At 44.2% G+C, this 18,252-nt stretch overlaps 1 protein-coding gene across 1 annotated transcript; it reads left to right on the top strand.

Moving 5' to 3' along the window:
* Window positions 1-18: 18 nt before the first annotated feature.
* On the top strand, window positions 19-12,872 carry LOC134408403 (phospholipase A2 inhibitor and Ly6/PLAUR domain-containing protein-like). The gene is made up of 6 exons (XM_063140661.1): window positions 19-254; window positions 4,840-4,928; window positions 8,432-8,548; window positions 9,471-9,623; window positions 11,365-11,508; window positions 12,724-12,872. The coding sequence occupies exons 1-6, from the start codon at window positions 19-21 to the stop codon at window positions 12,870-12,872; spliced, it is 888 nt and encodes a 295-aa protein (XP_062996731.1).
* Window positions 12,873-18,252: the final 5,380 nt, after the last annotated feature.

The raw sequence follows: 18,252 nt of genomic DNA on the forward strand, positions 1-18,252 counted from the left end.
ACCGCCCGGAAGTGCTAGATGCTCACTTCCCCTTGTGGGCGTTCTCTACTTACCACCACCGCGCGCGTCTATGGTTCCCCGCCCACGACAGTCCTCCAAAGGTTTCTCCGCAGGCGCAGAGCCGCATCGGCGTTCCTCCAATCCGCAGCCCTCAGAGGGAGTCTTGCCACTCCTCCCGCGGCTTTATTTCAGCGCATGCGCTCTGGCTGGCTCTCGGTAACAGCTGTAGAGAAAGTATATCGCTCTGTTCCAGGGCAAGACTGGAGACTGCTCAAAAATAATCATTGCAAAATATAGTTCTTGGGAAATAGATAATAACGTAGGAATGCACCATTAATTAATTAGTAAGTTTTTAATTAGTTTATATTTTATTTATAAAATAAATACATCTAATTTGTTTTAAATAACGCATCCATGAAATGATTGATTAGGTGTGAATGTATGCATTTATTGTACATTTATTGAATAAATAAAATAGACATCTTCAAAAAAAAATAGGATAGGAAATACCTTTTTATAATATGTTAAAAACCATTGTTCTTTGCCAGCGTTCTCCAACCTGGTGCCCTCCAGATGTTTTTGGCTACAATTCCCATCATTCCCACTGGCTACGTTGGTTAGGGTTTTTCTTGGTAGCAGCTACATTGCCCCGATATTACACCGATCAGACTTAAGAATCCCTGTATTTGTCTGCTGTCATAAAATGTATGTCCAAATGGGCTTTCTGGACTCATCCACCGTCTGGTCTAATTTCCCTTGGCTCATGTGCTCCTACTGTTACCCAATTCCTTTTGGAACAGGCTGCAGCTCGCCTATTTTGCCAGGCTCTCTGCCCCAGCACTTAGACCTTTTCAGAGTCTGGCTCCAAGCTTGGCCCCCAGAAATAGCATTCCAGTGTTTGCTTCTTTGGCTATTACTTCTGCCAGAACTTCATTTAAGAATAGAAATTAGAAGCACTTGTTGCCATGACTCTGGTGCTCTGTGTCTGATTTAATTTCGATTTTCAAGAACGTTGTTGGCTTTTCAAATCCAGGTGGTCTTGCAGGATAGTGTTTATTTGGATCCGTTCCAATCCAGGTTACGGCCTGATTTGAGGGAGAATAACAGACTCAGTTACCCTGGTGGATGACTTATGCTGAGAAACGCCATGAGGCACGTGGCCCTGTAGGTTCTCAGTCATACTGCATTGCCCATGGTCTCCTTCTGGACCACCTGGCTGGGTTGAGTTTTAAGCTGTGGGAATGGAGGATTTAAATGAAGCCCCAGCTAGCCCCATGAAGGGGGTCTCTTGCTCTCTCAGAGTCCACTGTCCATCTCTTTCTAGAGAGAGAGCCCAGGAGATATACTCCAAATTTACCCCATTTGTCCATTAGACCATTCTCCTGCCAGAGTAGTGAACAGAGCCCAAGAAAACAAGAGTTGTTAGGATAATGCTCCTCACAAAAGAATCTCCTCATAAGACTCTCCATGTGACCCATTTTGCAGCCTTGATCCAACCACAAGGCATATTAAATTAGAGCATAATAATAATAATAATAATAATAATAATAATAATAATAATAATAGATTTATTTCTTATCCGCCTCTCCGTTTGGATCAAGGCGGTGAACAACAATAAGCATAAAATACATAAAACTGTATTAAAAACATAGTATACATTATTAAAACATCCTTAAAACATCCTAAAATTCCACTGGATAGGCCTGCCGGAAGAGATCAGTCTTTATAGCTTTCTTAAATGCTAAAAGCCTATTAAGTTGACGAGTCTCCTCTGGCAGGCTATTCCACAGTCTGGGAGCAGCAGAAGAGAAGGTCCTCTGGGTAATGGTTGTCAGCCTAATTTTGGATGACTGAAGTAGATTCTTCCTAGAGGACCCAAGTGACAGGGAGGATTTTTACAGGAGGAGGCGATCCTGCAGGTAGCCTGGACCCAAACCATGTAGGGCTTTAAAAGTGATAACCAGTACTTTATACTTCGCCCGGAAATTAATTGGCAGCCAGTGAAGAGATTTTAAAACTGGTGTAATATGGTCCCCCCCACTAGGTGTACCGGTGACCAACCACTTCTATTAGAAGAGACAAGTAATCTGAACCTTTTACAAAGGACAAAAAAGTTGCAGCATAGCCTGTTCCCTCACCCTCTCAGGATTCCTCTTGGTGGCATTCAGACATTATCTTTAGGAGCAACTGTCTTTTTCTAAACCATGGCTTCCGGTGCCTAAAGTGGTGTGCCAGTAAGTTCCTTTGCTAGAGACGCCACAATTAGTGTCTTAAGTAACATTGTAATTTTTCAAAACCATTCAAGAAGTCGCTATACTCTTCCTACGCAGACACACAAACAACCACCAGACATAGGCCATAGCTATAGGCCTAGATTGGAACGGATCCAAATAAACACTGGATCGTCCCAGGATCATCCCTGTGCATCCAAATGACACACAGGGGATCCCGGGAGCAAGTAGGGGTGGCCCCTCCAATTGCCTGGGATAATCCTTAAGTCTAGCTAAGGCCATAGGTTGTAGAAAGTTCTCTAGCTGTACATTTTAATTCCCCACACTTCTTTCATCTCTAGATTCACTATTGGAACTTCTCACAGGGAGGGAGGAGGATTTGAACCAGGCATCTTCAGTTGCTGATTCCACTGTATGTCCAGTTTTGAGAACCTTCCCAGCAAAAGACTCTATGGTGGCATTATATTGGTGCCTTCCTGGGGAAGCTCTCCTGCTGGTGGTAATAAGCAGCTCTGCAATCTCTGTCAGGCAGCTGCAAGCCAACCTCCATTTTAATTATCCCCAATGCCTCTGCCATAGTGTCACCTCAGGGCATTGTGGGTAATTAAAATGGTGGAAGGCTCACATATTCAGCTGCTTGTTGCAGGTGCCTTGTTGAGGTTTTAGTAACTGCCCAAGGATATTGGATGCTGATTCTGACCCTACCCCATTGTAGGATTTATGGAATTTCTAAGCACTAGTGTTTGGGATCTCCTTTAGCGATTCTTACATCATGTTAGCATTAACACTTGGCAAAAGTTCATGTTTGAAAGGAACACCCAGTCTTGTTTCGAAGAACCCATCTTGGTGGCGGTCAGTGGTGATGCATGGTTATTTCACGGTTGGACTACTGCAACCTTCTTCTCACTGGCCTTCCTTCTTCTCACATCAGTCCGTTGGTTTCTGTTCACCACTCTGCCGCAAAGATCATCTTCTTGGCACGCCGCTCCGACCATGTTACTCCGCTTCTGAAATCTCTTCATTGGCTTCCAATTCACTTCAGAATCCAATATAAACTTCTCCTGTTAACCTTCAAAGCTTTTCACGGTCTAGCTCCTTCCTATCTCTCCTCTCTCATCTCACACTATTGCCCCGCTCGTGCTCTTCACTCCTCTGATGCCATGTTTCTCGCCTGCCCAAGGGCCTCTACTTCCCTTGCTCGGCTTCGTCCATTCTCTTCTACTGCCCCTTACGCCTGGAACGCTCTTCCAGAACATTTGAGAACTACAAGTTCAACCGCAGCTTTTAAAGCTCAACTAAAAACTTTTCTTTTTCCTAAAGCTTTTAAAACTTGATGTTGTGCAGACTTCTACTGTTACTTTCTACTGTTAGTTTTACCCTACCCTGTGCCTGCTTACCCTACCCTGTACCTGTTTGCAGTCTCTTCCCCTCCTTATTGTTTTACTATGATTTTATTAGATTGTAAGCCTATGCGGCAGGGTCTTGCTATTTACTGTTTTACTCTGTATAGCACCATGTACACTGATGGTGCTATATAAATAAATAATAATAATAATAATAATAATAACCCTGCTCAGAAGTCCATTGAACAACTCAAGTAAGCAAGCCATTGGAATCTTTCCAGCTTCCATGTCTAACAATTGGATTCTGTGTATTTTTACTTGAGTGTACATACTTGCTGTGCCTGAGCCATTTCAAGATCAGTCAACAAGCCAAGGTTCTACAAAGCAAAGCCATCAGTATGAGCTCAGCTTCACCTTTCCTCACAAAAAGGCAATTAGCTCCAACTGCCCTGTGAGAAAGGAGGAGTAGAAGCAGATGAAGAGAACTGTCTCCATCACCATCAGCTGCACTGGGCTATTCCCTTTCATACCTTTTTAATTAACAGCTCCATTGTCGTCGTGTTTTAATGTTCAGTTTCTTTGTAGGCATATTTTCTCAGAAAAATATCTTCTGAGACATTTCCGCTCAGCTCTGCTCATTTTACCTCAAGCTGCTTGTTGTCATATTTGATCTTTAACCCCTGGAATGATGCTGAGGTATGGTGTCAGTGCACTTGTATATTCAAAACATGGCTTCATCCCAATAAAAATCATGAGGCGGGGGGAGAATTTGGGGAGGTCATTTTCACTGGATACAGAGACTTCCACAGGCTGCTCTAATGTGCCAAAATCGTAATGAAAACTCAACTCACTGGGACATGACCCCGCAGAAAATGGGAAATGGCCGCCAGAAGGCCCCTTTCTGTGGAACAACAACAAAAAAGCAAGCTAGCTTTTAGATAGGGAAGCATTCCTCTCTTTCCCATGGCCTCTTTGTATTCCACAAGTTGAAACCCAAAGCTCTCTGCTTCCTTGCCAAGAGCGAGAGAGGTTTGGGAAAACGAAAACGGGTCGTGTTCTCTTCGTTATGAGAGAGAACCAACTGATGCACAAAGGGGCCCCTTGAGGCAATCAATAGACAAAGAGAATCAGCTGTCAGGGTTGCCCAGGGGCTGAAGTGCCTCTCATCTAAAGCCACAAGCCCAATGCCAAGCTCATATTTACTCGCTCGCCCTTACGTAACCAGCCCGGCTTATAACTTCCACCGGGCCTGCTTGTCGCCTCAGAAGCTACGGCTCTGAAGAGATCCTGCCTCCCACCACCGTGATGACTCTGGTCAACCTCTGCCTCCTCCTGGCTGCTCTTCTGGCCAGAGGTGAGTCTGTATCAATCTCTTATGGCCAATTCTATCCGAGAGAGATGCAGGGGTTAAGGCAAGGGGGGGTGTTGCAGTTGGGATCGAAAGACCAATCCATTTTGCTTGCTTTTATGGTGGGTATATTGCGGCCTTCTCCAACATGGTGCCTTCTAGATAAGCACATAAGAATGTCCATGCTAGATCGGAGTAAGAGCCCATCTCGCCCGGCATTCTTTTCACATGGTGACCAACCAGCTGCCTGGACATGTGTGCAATGGCAACTAGTTGCATAGGCATTCTTCCTCTGAGAATGGCGGCAGCATATAGCCATCTGGACTAGGAGCCATTAATAGCCTTTTCATCCATGAGATTGTCTAACCCTCCTTTTAAAGTCTTCCAAATTGGTGGCCATCATGACTTCTTGTGGTAGCAAAGAAGTCCTTTCTTTTATCTGTCCTGAATCTCCCACCAATCAGCTTCATGGGATGACCCCATTGGGTTCTAGAATTATGAAACAGGAAGAAAAATGTTCTCTTTATACACTTTCTCTATACCCTGCATAATTTTGTACACTTCTATCACATCTCATTTTTCTAAGCTAAACCATCCTAGACGCTGTAACCTCTCCTTGTAGGGGAATTGCTTCAGCCTCTTAATCATTTTAGTTGCTGTTTTCTGCACTTTTTCCAACTCCCCAGTGTCCTTTTGGCTGGTATGGGAATATTGGGAGTTGTAGTGCAACACATCTTGAGGGCACCAGGTTGGAGAAGGCTGGCAAATTGCTCAGGGCCCTTTAATTGCAAGAGAAAAAAATCTTCCATGTTACAGATACCAGAAGTTGTTTCAGACGCTTGTTGTCTCCAGGTTATTACCCTGGATCAACAACCCTCATTTGCAGGGACAAGGAATTCCCACTTGGTTCGGTCAACCCAACTACGTCTTCTCATTCTGTTATGTCTCAGGTGAGCAGAAGTCATTGTGGGTTGATTGCAGGACAAAATCTTGCACTCCTGATCCCGGAGTTAACAGCCCTGCTATGGTTGTCTTTCACCATTATGCTTTCCTTGTGGTCTTCCTGGAGACATCTGTCTAGCAAATATTGGAGCCAGAGAAATGCTAAGCTCTAATCAGGACGTACCCTCCAGATCAAAGGCATGGACGGGGAGAGCAAATGCTTGCATGAACCTTGCATGCTCACAACATGACATATGACATGACCATAGGTGCATGTGCATGGTTGGCAGGATCCCCCCTTTCTCCAGGGACAAAGATCATCCAACTCAGGCATCTTTAAAAGGAGATTTAGATGGATTTATGGAAGAGGAGGCTATCAATGGTGGATATATATATAAGCTCCAGTATCGGGAAAAACATGCCTGTGTCTGCCAGTTGCTGGGGAACATTTGCAAGAGGATGCTGTTGCACTCATGTCCTGCTTGGGGGCTCCCCAAAGGCATCTGGGCCAGATCTACATCAAAGAGGACATGACACTTTGAAAATGGTTTGAAAACTGTATCTGGATTGTGTCCTGGGCCCCAACAGTTGTCACTACTGTTATAAACCACTTTAAAGCAGTATTGTAGATCCTGCCCTGGTTTGCCAAGGTGGAAGCAGAATGCTTGACTAGGCGCCTTTGTTCTGATCCAGCAGTGCTCATCTTATGTTATTTATTAGCAACATTTATATACCGGCCCAAGACTAAACAGATTCTGGAACGGTGAACAATAAATGACAAACGGAATACTACACAATGTTAAAAACTTTTTAAAACACCAACATACGAATAATAACCATGGCTGGTCACTTAGGGAAGGCTCGTTGAAATAAAAATGTCTTCGTCGGACACTGACATCCAAGGGCAGGGAGTTTCCCCACAGAGGGAGCGACTACACTGAAGGTTCTGCTGCAGCTGGATTCGAACTGGGCCACAGGTCCATGTAAAACCACCAGGAGCACCTAATCTCATGATGTTAGTGACCGGATAGGTTAGTAAGGGAGAATGCGATCTCTCAAGTTCTTATGCTCTTATTTTATGTTGTTGGCAGTAGGGGCTGGGGACTGACTTTGGTGGGGCTGTTAATTTTAGTCAGGACTCTGAAGGTGCTATCCAAGGTCCTGAACCAATTTTGAGGGTTAGGGTTCAGCACCTTAGATAACTCCTTTAGAGTTCTGCCTGACGCCCGGAATGGGTTTACAGCCCCACTGAAATCAGAGTCATCGGCCTCCGCTGGTTGTAGGTGTGATGGTGTTGCACAAGCAGTCACACTTCCCCATCACGCCTACCAAAGGCCAATTCCAGCAAATGTGTGAACTGGCCCACAGTGTAGGATGAGATCAAGCAAGGCAATGGTATGATTGCATTTAAATGATGTGTATTGAATGGGAAAAGCTCCTGTTTTTAATGGGGGGGGGTTATCTTAATATCTTTTAACTAGCTTTAACCTCTTATTCACTCCGGTAAGCAGGTTTGATGTGGACCAACAATGCAAACAAATTGTACTTTGTGTCGAATCCAGTTGGTTTTAGATTAGATTTTGTTTTAAATTATTAAAGAAGTAACTTACAATGGGTAAGTCTATATCTTACCCATAGATATGCAATCTATATCTACACGATATAGATACAGAATGTACATTCAGAATGATGATGATGATGATAAAGGGTTAAAGGGCAAATTTTGTAGAAAGTTAATAAGATGTAGAATTAATAAAGTTAATTAGTAGAGCAATCAAATGTGCCATTTATATAGGGGTGATACATCTCTGCTACTCCATGGGAATGGCTACTGTTTTACTGGCTTGCTATCACAAGGGGGCAGCAACAATGCAGGTGTTGGGAATTTTATTTATTATTTATTACATTTTTATACCACCCTCTGTCTGTTGGATCTGTCTGCAATGGCATCAACTTCATCCAACTAGCCTCAGGCCAGGTGACGATGCCGTTGGCTTGCACAAGACCCTAAAGGCCTCTGAACACCGCTCTTACACTATGTCATTTCCCTCAGCCATTGCACTGACCAGAACTATTCATATTTTCCGCATTAACATATACTCTGGTCATAGCCAGGTTTGATTACTGTAATGTCCTTTACATGGGGCTGTCCTTGAATACAGAAATGATAACCGGTGCAGAATTCTGACAGGGGCTAAGCATTACACATATTCAGTGACACTTAATTTGGTTGACTCCAGGTTCAATTCAAAGCGCCGTTATTAGCTTTTAAAGCTCTAAAATGGTTTGGAATCAGGTTATCTGAAGGAGTGCCTTAATCATATTAACCTACCCAAGCTTTAAGATCAGGATCTGAGGACCTGTTCTTGTGTCCACCAGTGAAAGCTGTGAAATTGGAGAGTGCCAGGAACAGGGACTTTTCTGAGGTGGCTTCAGCTCACCTTCCAGGTTAGAGTGAATGTGGCAACTACCAGGCAGATCTGACCCTAACCCAAATACAACTTCTTATGTAGAAATGTAGTACTCCATTCAATGAAATCCCTGTCTAATTTCACTCCTTTTCACAGTCTCCTGCCTGACCTGCGAGACCTGTATCAGCCCTGGCGAAGGCTGTTCTGGTTTGTCTCATCCTTGTGGAGCGAATGAAAACACCTGCCTTACCATCGTCGGAATGAACTCTTTGGGTGAGTGAAACAAAGAGGAATCCGCATGTCATGTCTTGTCCCAGCAGCAAGAGAGAAGGATCCTCATTCCCATAAATTCAGGCCTTTATGCGCAATGACTTTTTGCACATGGAAGGCATAAGTTACTCCTTGGTAGTAGACCATCCACAATTCTTCCCCCAAGGTTGTACTCATGTAGGTATATTGCTGTGAAGGTTTGAGACCCACTGAGGCAAGGTAATAAACTCAGGCCTGGATTCCTGGAGTTTTCTGTTGGGAGGGATGCCTTAACATTTCTCCAGTTAAGGTTCATTCTCTGGTTAAGTTTCATTTCCTCAAAGTGGGAACAATACTTTCTATTTTGGGGGGAAGAGGGTATAAAAGATTGAGACAGACCAAAGCCAGGAGCAGACGAGGGTCAGAGGAAGACCAGAGCTTAAGGAAGGAGCAGAAGGATACAGCTTAAAGAAGTCTAGGAGCAGCTTAGGGTAAAAGAACTTGCATTTTTGCAAATTTATTTTCTTTTAATGCCTTTGTATCACACAGCTTTATTGACCAAATACCTTTAGTTGTAATTTGCTTGTTTTACTTTACTAGTAAACTTGTATTAAGCTAAAAGTGTCTAGCGTGTAACTCACCCTACATCTGCAGCCTAAACCCCGTGTTATTCGGAAGGGGAAGGTATAAAGAAGGAAGGTGGGACTCTTAAGGAGGCAGAGTCCAGGTCATAGGAAGTACCCTGACAATTGCATTTTCTAAGCATTGGAAAGTCAATATTTTGAATCTGGGAGGAAAGTGGGACTTTGAGGAAAGGATCACGTTATCTCAGATTCCCTTGCTGGCACTCTTGAAAATGTTAGCAAATGCCCACACTTTGGAAAACTCCATTTCAAATCTACCTCTCTGAACTGAACCTCTCTGAATGGCTGTTTTGCTTCTCCAGGTGGCGGTGATACCGTGGAGACCCTCAAGACTTGTATTGCTGCTGCTGATTGCTATGCAGGTTCCATCAGCATCACCACCAATGGCGGGATACACCTACAGAGCGTCTCCAGCTGCTGTCAGGATGACAACTGCAACCGCTGGGAGCTGAATTGTACGGAACGATCTGCCTCTCTCCTTTTTGAGCCCATTTAGTCATCGTTCCAGAAATCTCACACCCCACTCTTCACTTCCTCACGCTTCTCTCTTCCTAACTTTGTATATCCAGTTTGAACCTCAGATGGGCACAATGTTGCTCAAAACTTTCCAGAAGCTCTAAAGCAGGGGTAGAGTACCTCTGGCCCACCTGTGTCAGCCAATCGCTTTCAAGGGGGCATGGAAGTATCCACATCCCCTTGAAAGCGATTGGCTGACAATCGACGATTCAAAAGTCAGTCAGATTCAACAAGTAGGTTAGGCTGAGAGTCAGTGAGCAGTCAGATTCAACAATTATGACATAAGGGGGCACCTAGGAACACTTGCAACGGTATTTAAATGTAACAATGGGAGAAATGAAACAAGGAAGGAGAGCAACCCTTCCTTAACATTATAAACCATTTGTGTAGATCCCACCCCAGCATTTGGGGTAATTTGGCCCCATCCCCTGTGCTTTTTGGCCCACAATGTTTTGCCTTGGGCTCCTCCCTTCACTGGAACATGACATCTGATTGCCTCCCCAAAAATTGAATTTGTCCCTCACACTGGAAGAGATTGAACACCCCTGCTCTTAAAAAAACAATCTAGGGGGGAAAAAACTGGTCCCTGTTGAACAGCTTCCAGATCAACCTGGTTCCCGTCAGATGTTTTGGACCTCAACTCCTAGCATTCCCACTTTGGCTGGGCCTGATAGCAGCTGACATCCAAAACATCTTGAGGTCACCAGGTTGGAGAAGGCTGTTCTAGATGTTGATTCAGACAGTGTTTTTATATATGTGATTTATTTCCCCTTCTATCCCATGGGCTCAGAGTAACTTACAGTAGTTTTTCTAAATATTAATCATTCTGTCCCCAAGGGGCTCACAGTGGAAGGACAATCAAATTGTTTGGGGGGTGGTGGAAGGAGGATAAGGAATGTTTAAAAACACCTGCATGTGTGTGTCTGTGTACACACTAGTCTGGATTCTGAGTGCTGATCACTTGACAAGTGATTGTTCTAAGAGGCAGTTTGGGACCCAGGGATCGTGCACCTCCTAGCATCCCCATTTAAACCATTAATTACCATTTCCCACATTCTACTTTCTGGTTCCCCATCAAAAGGCCGCAAACACTAGTAGGTTAAAAATCAAGTCCCAGCTAGCCCAACCTGTGGCTCACATAAGGAAGGCTAGCAAACATGAATAGCTACTTGCTAGGGTTTGACACACATGAAATGTTTTTTGTGGTCCAGGGCAAACAGCAAAAAATGAGAGTTTATCAAGCCCCTGACAAGCTGACGTACATGGCTGTTGGGTTGTGTTTGACTTGATGGGTCACAAGTCACGTTGGTCCATTCAGGCTCTAAACTCTTGGGAGGTCCCTTGCTTGCTGTCACCCCATGTGACTCACAGAGCAGGGCTTCTGAAAAATATCTGGTCGATGAACTTTATCCACCTTCAGAGGCTATATCACCTATTGCAGTTTCTGTATGAGTCACTGTTCTGAGCATGATATCGCCTTGGAAGAAGCAACATACAGAATCTTCATGGGCTGCATCTTTTGCACTAGGTGTGATTGGAAGGATGCAAGGCTAGATGAGTGGGTCCTGCAGATGTGTGCAGCCAGGTATCCACCTCTGCAGGTGGGTGCTTTGAGTTACGTATCATGGCACACAGGTTGAGAATTCCTGAGCTACAGTCTCTGTCTGGCTTTCTCCACAGTGCCACCTATGAACCTCACCTCTAATGGGTTGCAGTGCCCTGTATGTTTTGCATTTGGTTCTGATCACTGTGAGGGAACTGAGACTCTGAGCTGCACAGGAGTGGACAATCATTGTATCACAGTGTCTGGGATGCTGAATGCAGGTAAGTTCCACCTGCCTACTATGTCTTTCAACAACAACCCTATATCAGTTTGCCTGATTATGTGTTTTTAGCCTTCCTTTCAGGGCACAGCCCTCCGAAAGCGGCTCACAGAGTTAAAAGAGCATAAACAATTATAATACATACATACTAACAACATCCCCAATCTAAAAATAGCTGCAGTTGAAACCCCCAATAGACCATATTTCAACAACAAGGAGACTTAGAGCATCTCTACATTAAGGGGAAATCATGTTCCTTACCCGGGGCTTTGTGCTTCCTGTTTTTTTGGCATGTTTGCTATGGGCTGCATTACACAGGAGGAAAGAGGTGACCATGTGCTTTGAACTGAATACTTCTCCCTTCACTTCTATTGAGACAATGCCATCTAGTGGTGCAAGGTCCTGCTTTTTCCCGGATATTTCTTTTCACACTGGGATTGCTAGGGGATACAGTGGCTAATCATGAACACACAATAAATCACCCATTTAGAGGAGCCCTGAAACAGTGATGTCTTCAGAGACTGTTTACAGGCCAATATGTACCTCTCTAGGGAAAGGAATCAAAAGGTGTGGGGCCACCACTGAAAAGGACTCAGATTGTACACCTCTGGAATAAATTATATTGTCCCTGTATTGCATACAGGGCTCTAAGGTTGGCAGATAGTGATTTCCCTGAAGCTACCTTGCAAGACCAGAGAGGTGAAAATTGAATCTGGGACTTCATGACTTGCACTTCATTCTTGAAGCACAAGGATAACATCAGGCTCTTCTGGGATCCCATTCTTGACTCCAGGATTCCCCAGAGGGCCACGTCCATTTCCCTTACCCTAGCCCTACCCCCTTACCCTGGCCCTACCCCCTTACCCTAGCCCTACCCTCTTTCCCTTACCATGGTCCTACCCTCTTTCCCCTGACCACCAATTGTTGGTGGCGTATTTCCCCCCCCCCCCCAATTTGAAATGCTTGAAGTGCTTTCTCCTAAGGCTTAGTTAATGAAGGTTAGATCTTGAAGCTAAAATAGGCTGGTATTTTTATTTGTATTTTGGCCCCGCCCCTTTTGTATTTTGGCCCCACCCACCTCTAGGATGCAGCCCCTGAGAGCTCCTCCAAAATAGAATCCGGCCCTTGAGCTGAAAGAGGTTCAACACCCTTGTTGTAGCTGCTATGTGACATGATGTCCCTGACAACCCTGAATGACTTTGTTCTCTGCCCGCAGGTGGTCTTCCCTCCCTCTTCACCGCAAGGGGTTGCAGCACGGAGACTGCCTGTTCCCTGCCCCTGGGGATGGGCCTCTACTCTGCAGGAGTCCTCTTTAAGCTCAACCAGGTTGTGTGCAACCCAGCGTTGAAGGCCAGCCGCACCTGAGGGAGGAAGCTGGCTGAGAGGGCCAAAACTCTCGGCCCCTTTACACTGTTCTGCCAGCCCTCCGGAAGAAGAGTTGCTCTTTCTCTCACAGGTTCTTTGTGCTATTCCCTTCAGGGAATGTCTTGAATAAACTGGCATGAAAAAACAGCAGAAGTGTACACTTCATTTCTGGCAGTGCCGCCTGTCAAGCCTATTATTATTAATTCTAACATTTCTATACCACCTCATAGCCAAAGCTCTCTGGGCGGTTTACAAGAGATTAAAATATTAAAGACGATATACAAAATTTAAAACCACGAAAACATAAAACCCACAGTATACACAAAGACGACAGGCGGCCTGGTCCAGGAAACTGGTCTCTGAAATCTGAAAAACAGAAGCAGTCAGCTCGAGGCTTCTGTGTGTGCCAGAGGGTTCCAGGATGTCCTATTTCACCTTTACCGAGATTTGGATAAGATAAGAAACAATGGGACTCCCTCGTGCTGTTGCAGGGCAGTGTGTTGTTAGTTTTTGAGGAGTAAGTGAGTAGACGTGTCTAAGACTGTGCTGTTTATTTATTATTATTGCCTTTCCTGCTTAGGGAGGAAGAGTTTCTGCCTCAAGGCCCTGCACCTGGTTGACATCTATTCAATCCTGATGGGGCATATATAGGGTGACCATATGACTGGATTTGCCCGGGTTTTTGATGACAAATTTCCCCCCCCCCAAAGAGCAGCTCTAATGGCAATTAACAAAAATGCTTATAACTCCATCATTTTTTAAGATAAAGTCATGAAACTTGGCACCATGATAGCTTTTAGGTAGAGCTTTAGCCATACCAAATTTGAAACAGATCTGTTCATCCATTGATTTTTAGGAATTTTTTAAAATTTGAGGATTTAATTTTTTTAAAAAAAATGTTATTTTTAAAGATAAAGAGATGAAACTTGGCACCATGATTGCTCTTAACAAGGACTTTAGCTATGCCAAGTTTGAAACAGATCTGTCCAACCATTGAGTTTTAGGATTTTTTTAAAAAAAGTTTGAGGTTTTGAAATTATTTTTTAAAAATAATTTTAACATGGCGACCATGTTGTCCTCCTTTTTGGTTTCCAAAATATGGTCACCCTAGGCATATAGGCCCCTCAGGTTATCTCAATATGCAGATACCAAATGATGTCGACCAGACTTGGATACTATGCACTTCGACTTGAGGTGGGAGGTTGCCATTTGCAGCCCCAAAATCTTGGGGACAGCTCTGTAGCACAAGTAGGGCCAGCCCAATACATTTTGCTGCTCCAGGCAGTGAACAAAATGGCACCATTCTGTGTACAGAAGCTGAAAGGGCTGGCACTTAGACCACTCTACACCAAGCAGGATATAACACTCTGAAAATGGTTTGAAAACGGTATATGAAATGTGTCCTGGGCCCCAGCCGTTGTCAATACAGCTATAAAACATTATAACGCAGTAATGTAGATCCTGTCTTATTTCATCACTGGGGAAGGGACACTGTCCTCCATCACACCTGAGGGCAGCAAGCTACAGTGGTGGCCAAAATTGTGGACACTTTTTGAAATTTTCATGATTTGCAACTTTGCATGCTTATAGAAAATGTTCTGTTTCACGAAATTCAAATGTTTACACGTATATCAATTGAAAGACCTGATTCACGTAATACAAGAATCCTGCTTCTTTTCCTGGGTGGTTGCCACATTCTGCCTAACAGTAGGGCTGACACAAGAGACATAGGCATGTGCAGCACATTTCATTAAGGTGTTGACCCTGGTCATTTTATTTATTTTTCAAAGATGACATTTATTGAATCCTCATTATTTTTATCCATTTGTTTATTAAACACTGTTCCATCCATGCCCTACTCTGTGTTCAGATTCCCTGACCACAGGAGAGCTGTTGCAAGTGAGGGTGGGAATGAGAATTGGTGGGGCTTTGTGGTGACCTTGCCCTGAGGAGGGTCTTACATTTTTTAGCCTCTGAGTCCCCTCCTCCTGGCCTCTTTGAAACGTGGCTCCAAGCAGAAAGACATTATTGCTTGAGACTTTAGGGTGTGCCTGCGAACACCTGGCCCACCCCTTGTGCACACCTAAGACAAGAGAAAGACACCTCTACTTCTTCACTAAACCTTCTGCATATTCCAGAGGGTTTGGTGTAGAGTGAGATTTTTATGGAGAGCGCAATTAGATAATAGTTAGTAAGCCAAGCCAATATCTCCAGAAACCCGAAAACAATGCAGTGACATGTTCCAGGGCCTGTTCCAGCAAGCGAATGGGTTAGCGCTGGTGGAGAGAACTCACTTCCAAGGCAACCCAATGAACTTAATTAACAAACCACAAAGGCCTAGACAAGTATGATGCAGTGAGTCAGAAAACATCTGAGCAGCTACATCCCATTGCTAATTCCAGGAAATAAAGCAGTTGCTGGAACAACCACTTCTGATACAAGCTACACCACAAAATTCCATTAAGCGTTACGATTAGTTGACAATTATGTGGTGTGCCACAAAACCTCCAAAGAACCCAGGATCCAATGCCACTTCTAGTCAGTGATGGGATTAGCGGTTAAAGCAGCCAGAATGCCTGATTTGCGGCATCTCTCAAAACCACATTGGTATACACCACAGAGGGCAAAGTGAAAATAACAAGGAAAGTTACCAAAACTTCCCCTGCCCTGCAAAACCCAAAACACGTTCTAGCACCTGTTATGGGAAGCAAATAGTTCACAAAGAAGGCAGCTGATAGAACAAGATTCAAGGGAAGTGTACCCTTTAAGAGATACAAGTGTTTTCACTAACATCCTAATAACATCCTTTAGGAAAGTCAGAACTACATCACTATATGAGCTTCATCACACCAGCTTTATACTGTGCATTCACTGTGAATAACATGCAAAGGACTCAGATGTTTTCTACTTTATAATCTGCTTTCATTGTGAAGTACTCCAATGCATCCTGCTGTGATTGCACTGCTTTCCCTAAAGAAGCGCTGAAAATAGAATTGTGGAAAGACCGACTCTTCTTACTCCCCCACAATCCCAAGGCTAATTTTAACATACTTCCTTGTCCGTCTCTGAGCGGCCATTTTCTTTACAACAGTTAAAGATACAGGAGCCCTGTCTTCCTTTTCAAGGGACCTTCCCACAACTGGAGGCAGGACCATCTTAACGCATGGACACGCTGGGCAGTTGCCCGGGGGCCCCACGAGCATAGGGCCCCCATGTTAATCTATGCACAGACCAGAATTTAACACTAATTTTAACATTCCGAAGTTAACTTCCAAAGTTAACATCTTGGTTCAACCCAAGTGCAATGTCAGCCACTAGTACTACTCCTTCAACTATATCATCCACCTCTACATCCACTCTTGCACCCAATCATCCAGTTCTAGCAGACATAATGGAATCATTACCTGTTCCTGCAGCTGAGGACATTCCACAAGAGGAAATGTCGTGAAACTGTAAAGGAATTTGCGATCCAAGACACAGATCCGGGGTTATGGGACATTAGCAATACTAACACAGTGGATGACTGGATTCGAAGTGGGCCGACATCATGTCAGAATCATGACAGCAACCTTTCAAACTCACGCAGAGTGTATAAAGAAGATGGAGGAGAGAATACCTGGACTTCAAGCCAATTATAAAGGAATCCTCTTCAAAGAAATTTCGCAAGTGTTTGCGTTGAACACTTGATCAATGATAAATCATTCATAGTCATTTCATACTGTGCGCCTGTGCCATCTCCGTCAGTACCAACTAAGTACCATTTTTATGTTGACATTTTTGTTTTTCAAGTTCAAAGCTCATGTTATATTGTCCAAACATTTGTATTGATTAATCTTTGCTGTACAGCATGGATTTTTTTTAATGTAAAAACACTGGTTTTGTTGGAGGTACCAATAAATATAAGTTTATTTTATCGATAATTTACATGTTTATTCCTGTAAGTGGTTGTGTAGGCAGGGCCCAGTGCACTGCTTTGCCCGGGGGGCTATAATGCTGTTAAGAGGGCCCTGACTGGAGGGCAGAATTGGATGCACAGGCGACCCCTTTCTACAGGAAGCCTTTCCCAAATTATTATTATTATTATTATTATTATTATTATTATTATTATTATTATTATTATTATTATTATTATTATTCCGCTCCCCATTGAAAAATTTCGGAGCGGTGTACAAGGTAAAATGAAAATAAAAACAGAATAAAACAGTTAAAACAAAATGTAAAAAGAAGCAAAACAACAACAACACAGAAATCCAAGGCTGCATGTTAAAGAAAGGCTTCTTGGAATAAAGACGTTTTCAGGAGGCGCCGAAAGGAGTACAAGGTCGGAGCCTGCCTGACCTCCAGAGGCAGGGAATTCCACAGGAGGGGCGCCACCACGCTGAAGGCTCTTCCCCTGCTGGATTCCAATCGGAGGATGGATCTAGGTGGAACCACCAGGAGCAGGCCCTCGGATGACCTCAGTGACCGGGCAGGTTGGTAAGGGAGAAGGCGCTCTCTCAGGTATCCTGGTCCCAAGTTGTTTAGGGCTTTGTACACAAGTACAAGAACCTTAAACCTGGCCCGGTATGTTGTGGAACCATTTCCTTCTGTTTCCCACCTCCAAGTGCATCACCTTCTTTGTATACCCCACACTGGCCGTGATAAGCAGTATTTGCTCACCATTCCCTAGAGAGTATATAAAGGCTGTATCAGCCCAACACCACCTAGCGGGACTCTTTGCCTGAAGGCATCACATCGACAGAGAACCTGAACAACCAGTGGGGAGAAACCAGGTAAGAAAGGAACGCTTCGCTATGGATCGTAGTAAGCCTTCCAGTCAGAACGTGCTGGTGCTTGGGCAGGGCTACTTGCTTGTGACATAAAAGGGCAAAGGCAAGATATTTGGGCAGGTTATCATTATGCTGCCCCTCTACAGCTTGGTGTCTCTGCTTGCAGCAAATCCTTCCCACGTTGACCTATCAGATCTCTGTGTGTCTATGCCTTGGAAGCCCTGTGTGACTATGCCTATGTGGTGCTTATGTGTCTGTGTGATCCCTGTGTGTCTATGTGATCCCTGTGTGTTTATGCCTTGGAAGCCCTGTGTGTCTATGCCTATGTGACTCTTATTTTCTATATCACCACTTTGTGTCTATATGACCCCTATGTGCCTATGCCTATGTGATCCCTGTGTGTCTATCTCTTAGAATCCCTGTGTGTTTATGCCTTGGGACCCTTGATTGTCTATGCCTGTGACTCTTATTTTCTATATCACCCCTTTGTGTCTATATGACCCCTATGTGTCTATGCCTATGTAACACTTATGTGTCTATGTGACCCCTATGTGTCTATGTCCATGTGATCTCTGTGTCTACCCCTTAATCCCTGTGTGTGTGCGCCTTGG

Source organism: Elgaria multicarinata, chromosome 13 (genome assembly GCF_023053635.1).
Source record: "Elgaria multicarinata webbii isolate HBS135686 ecotype San Diego chromosome 13, rElgMul1.1.pri, whole genome shotgun sequence".
NCBI classification, from domain to species: Eukaryota; Metazoa; Chordata; class Lepidosauria; order Squamata; family Anguidae; genus Elgaria; species Elgaria multicarinata.

Coding starts and splice junctions, on each gene's coding strand:
- LOC134408403 (XM_063140661.1), top strand. CDS start 19: ATGCTCACTTCCCCTTGTGGGCGTTCTCTACTTACCACCACCGCGCGC. Junction 8,549..9,470: donor CGTCGGAATGAACTCTTTGG/GTGAGTGAAACA, acceptor TTGCTTCTCCAG/GTGGCGGTGATACCGTGGAG. Junction 9,624..11,364: donor CAACCGCTGGGAGCTGAATT/GTACGGAACGAT, acceptor CTTTCTCCACAG/TGCCACCTATGAACCTCACC.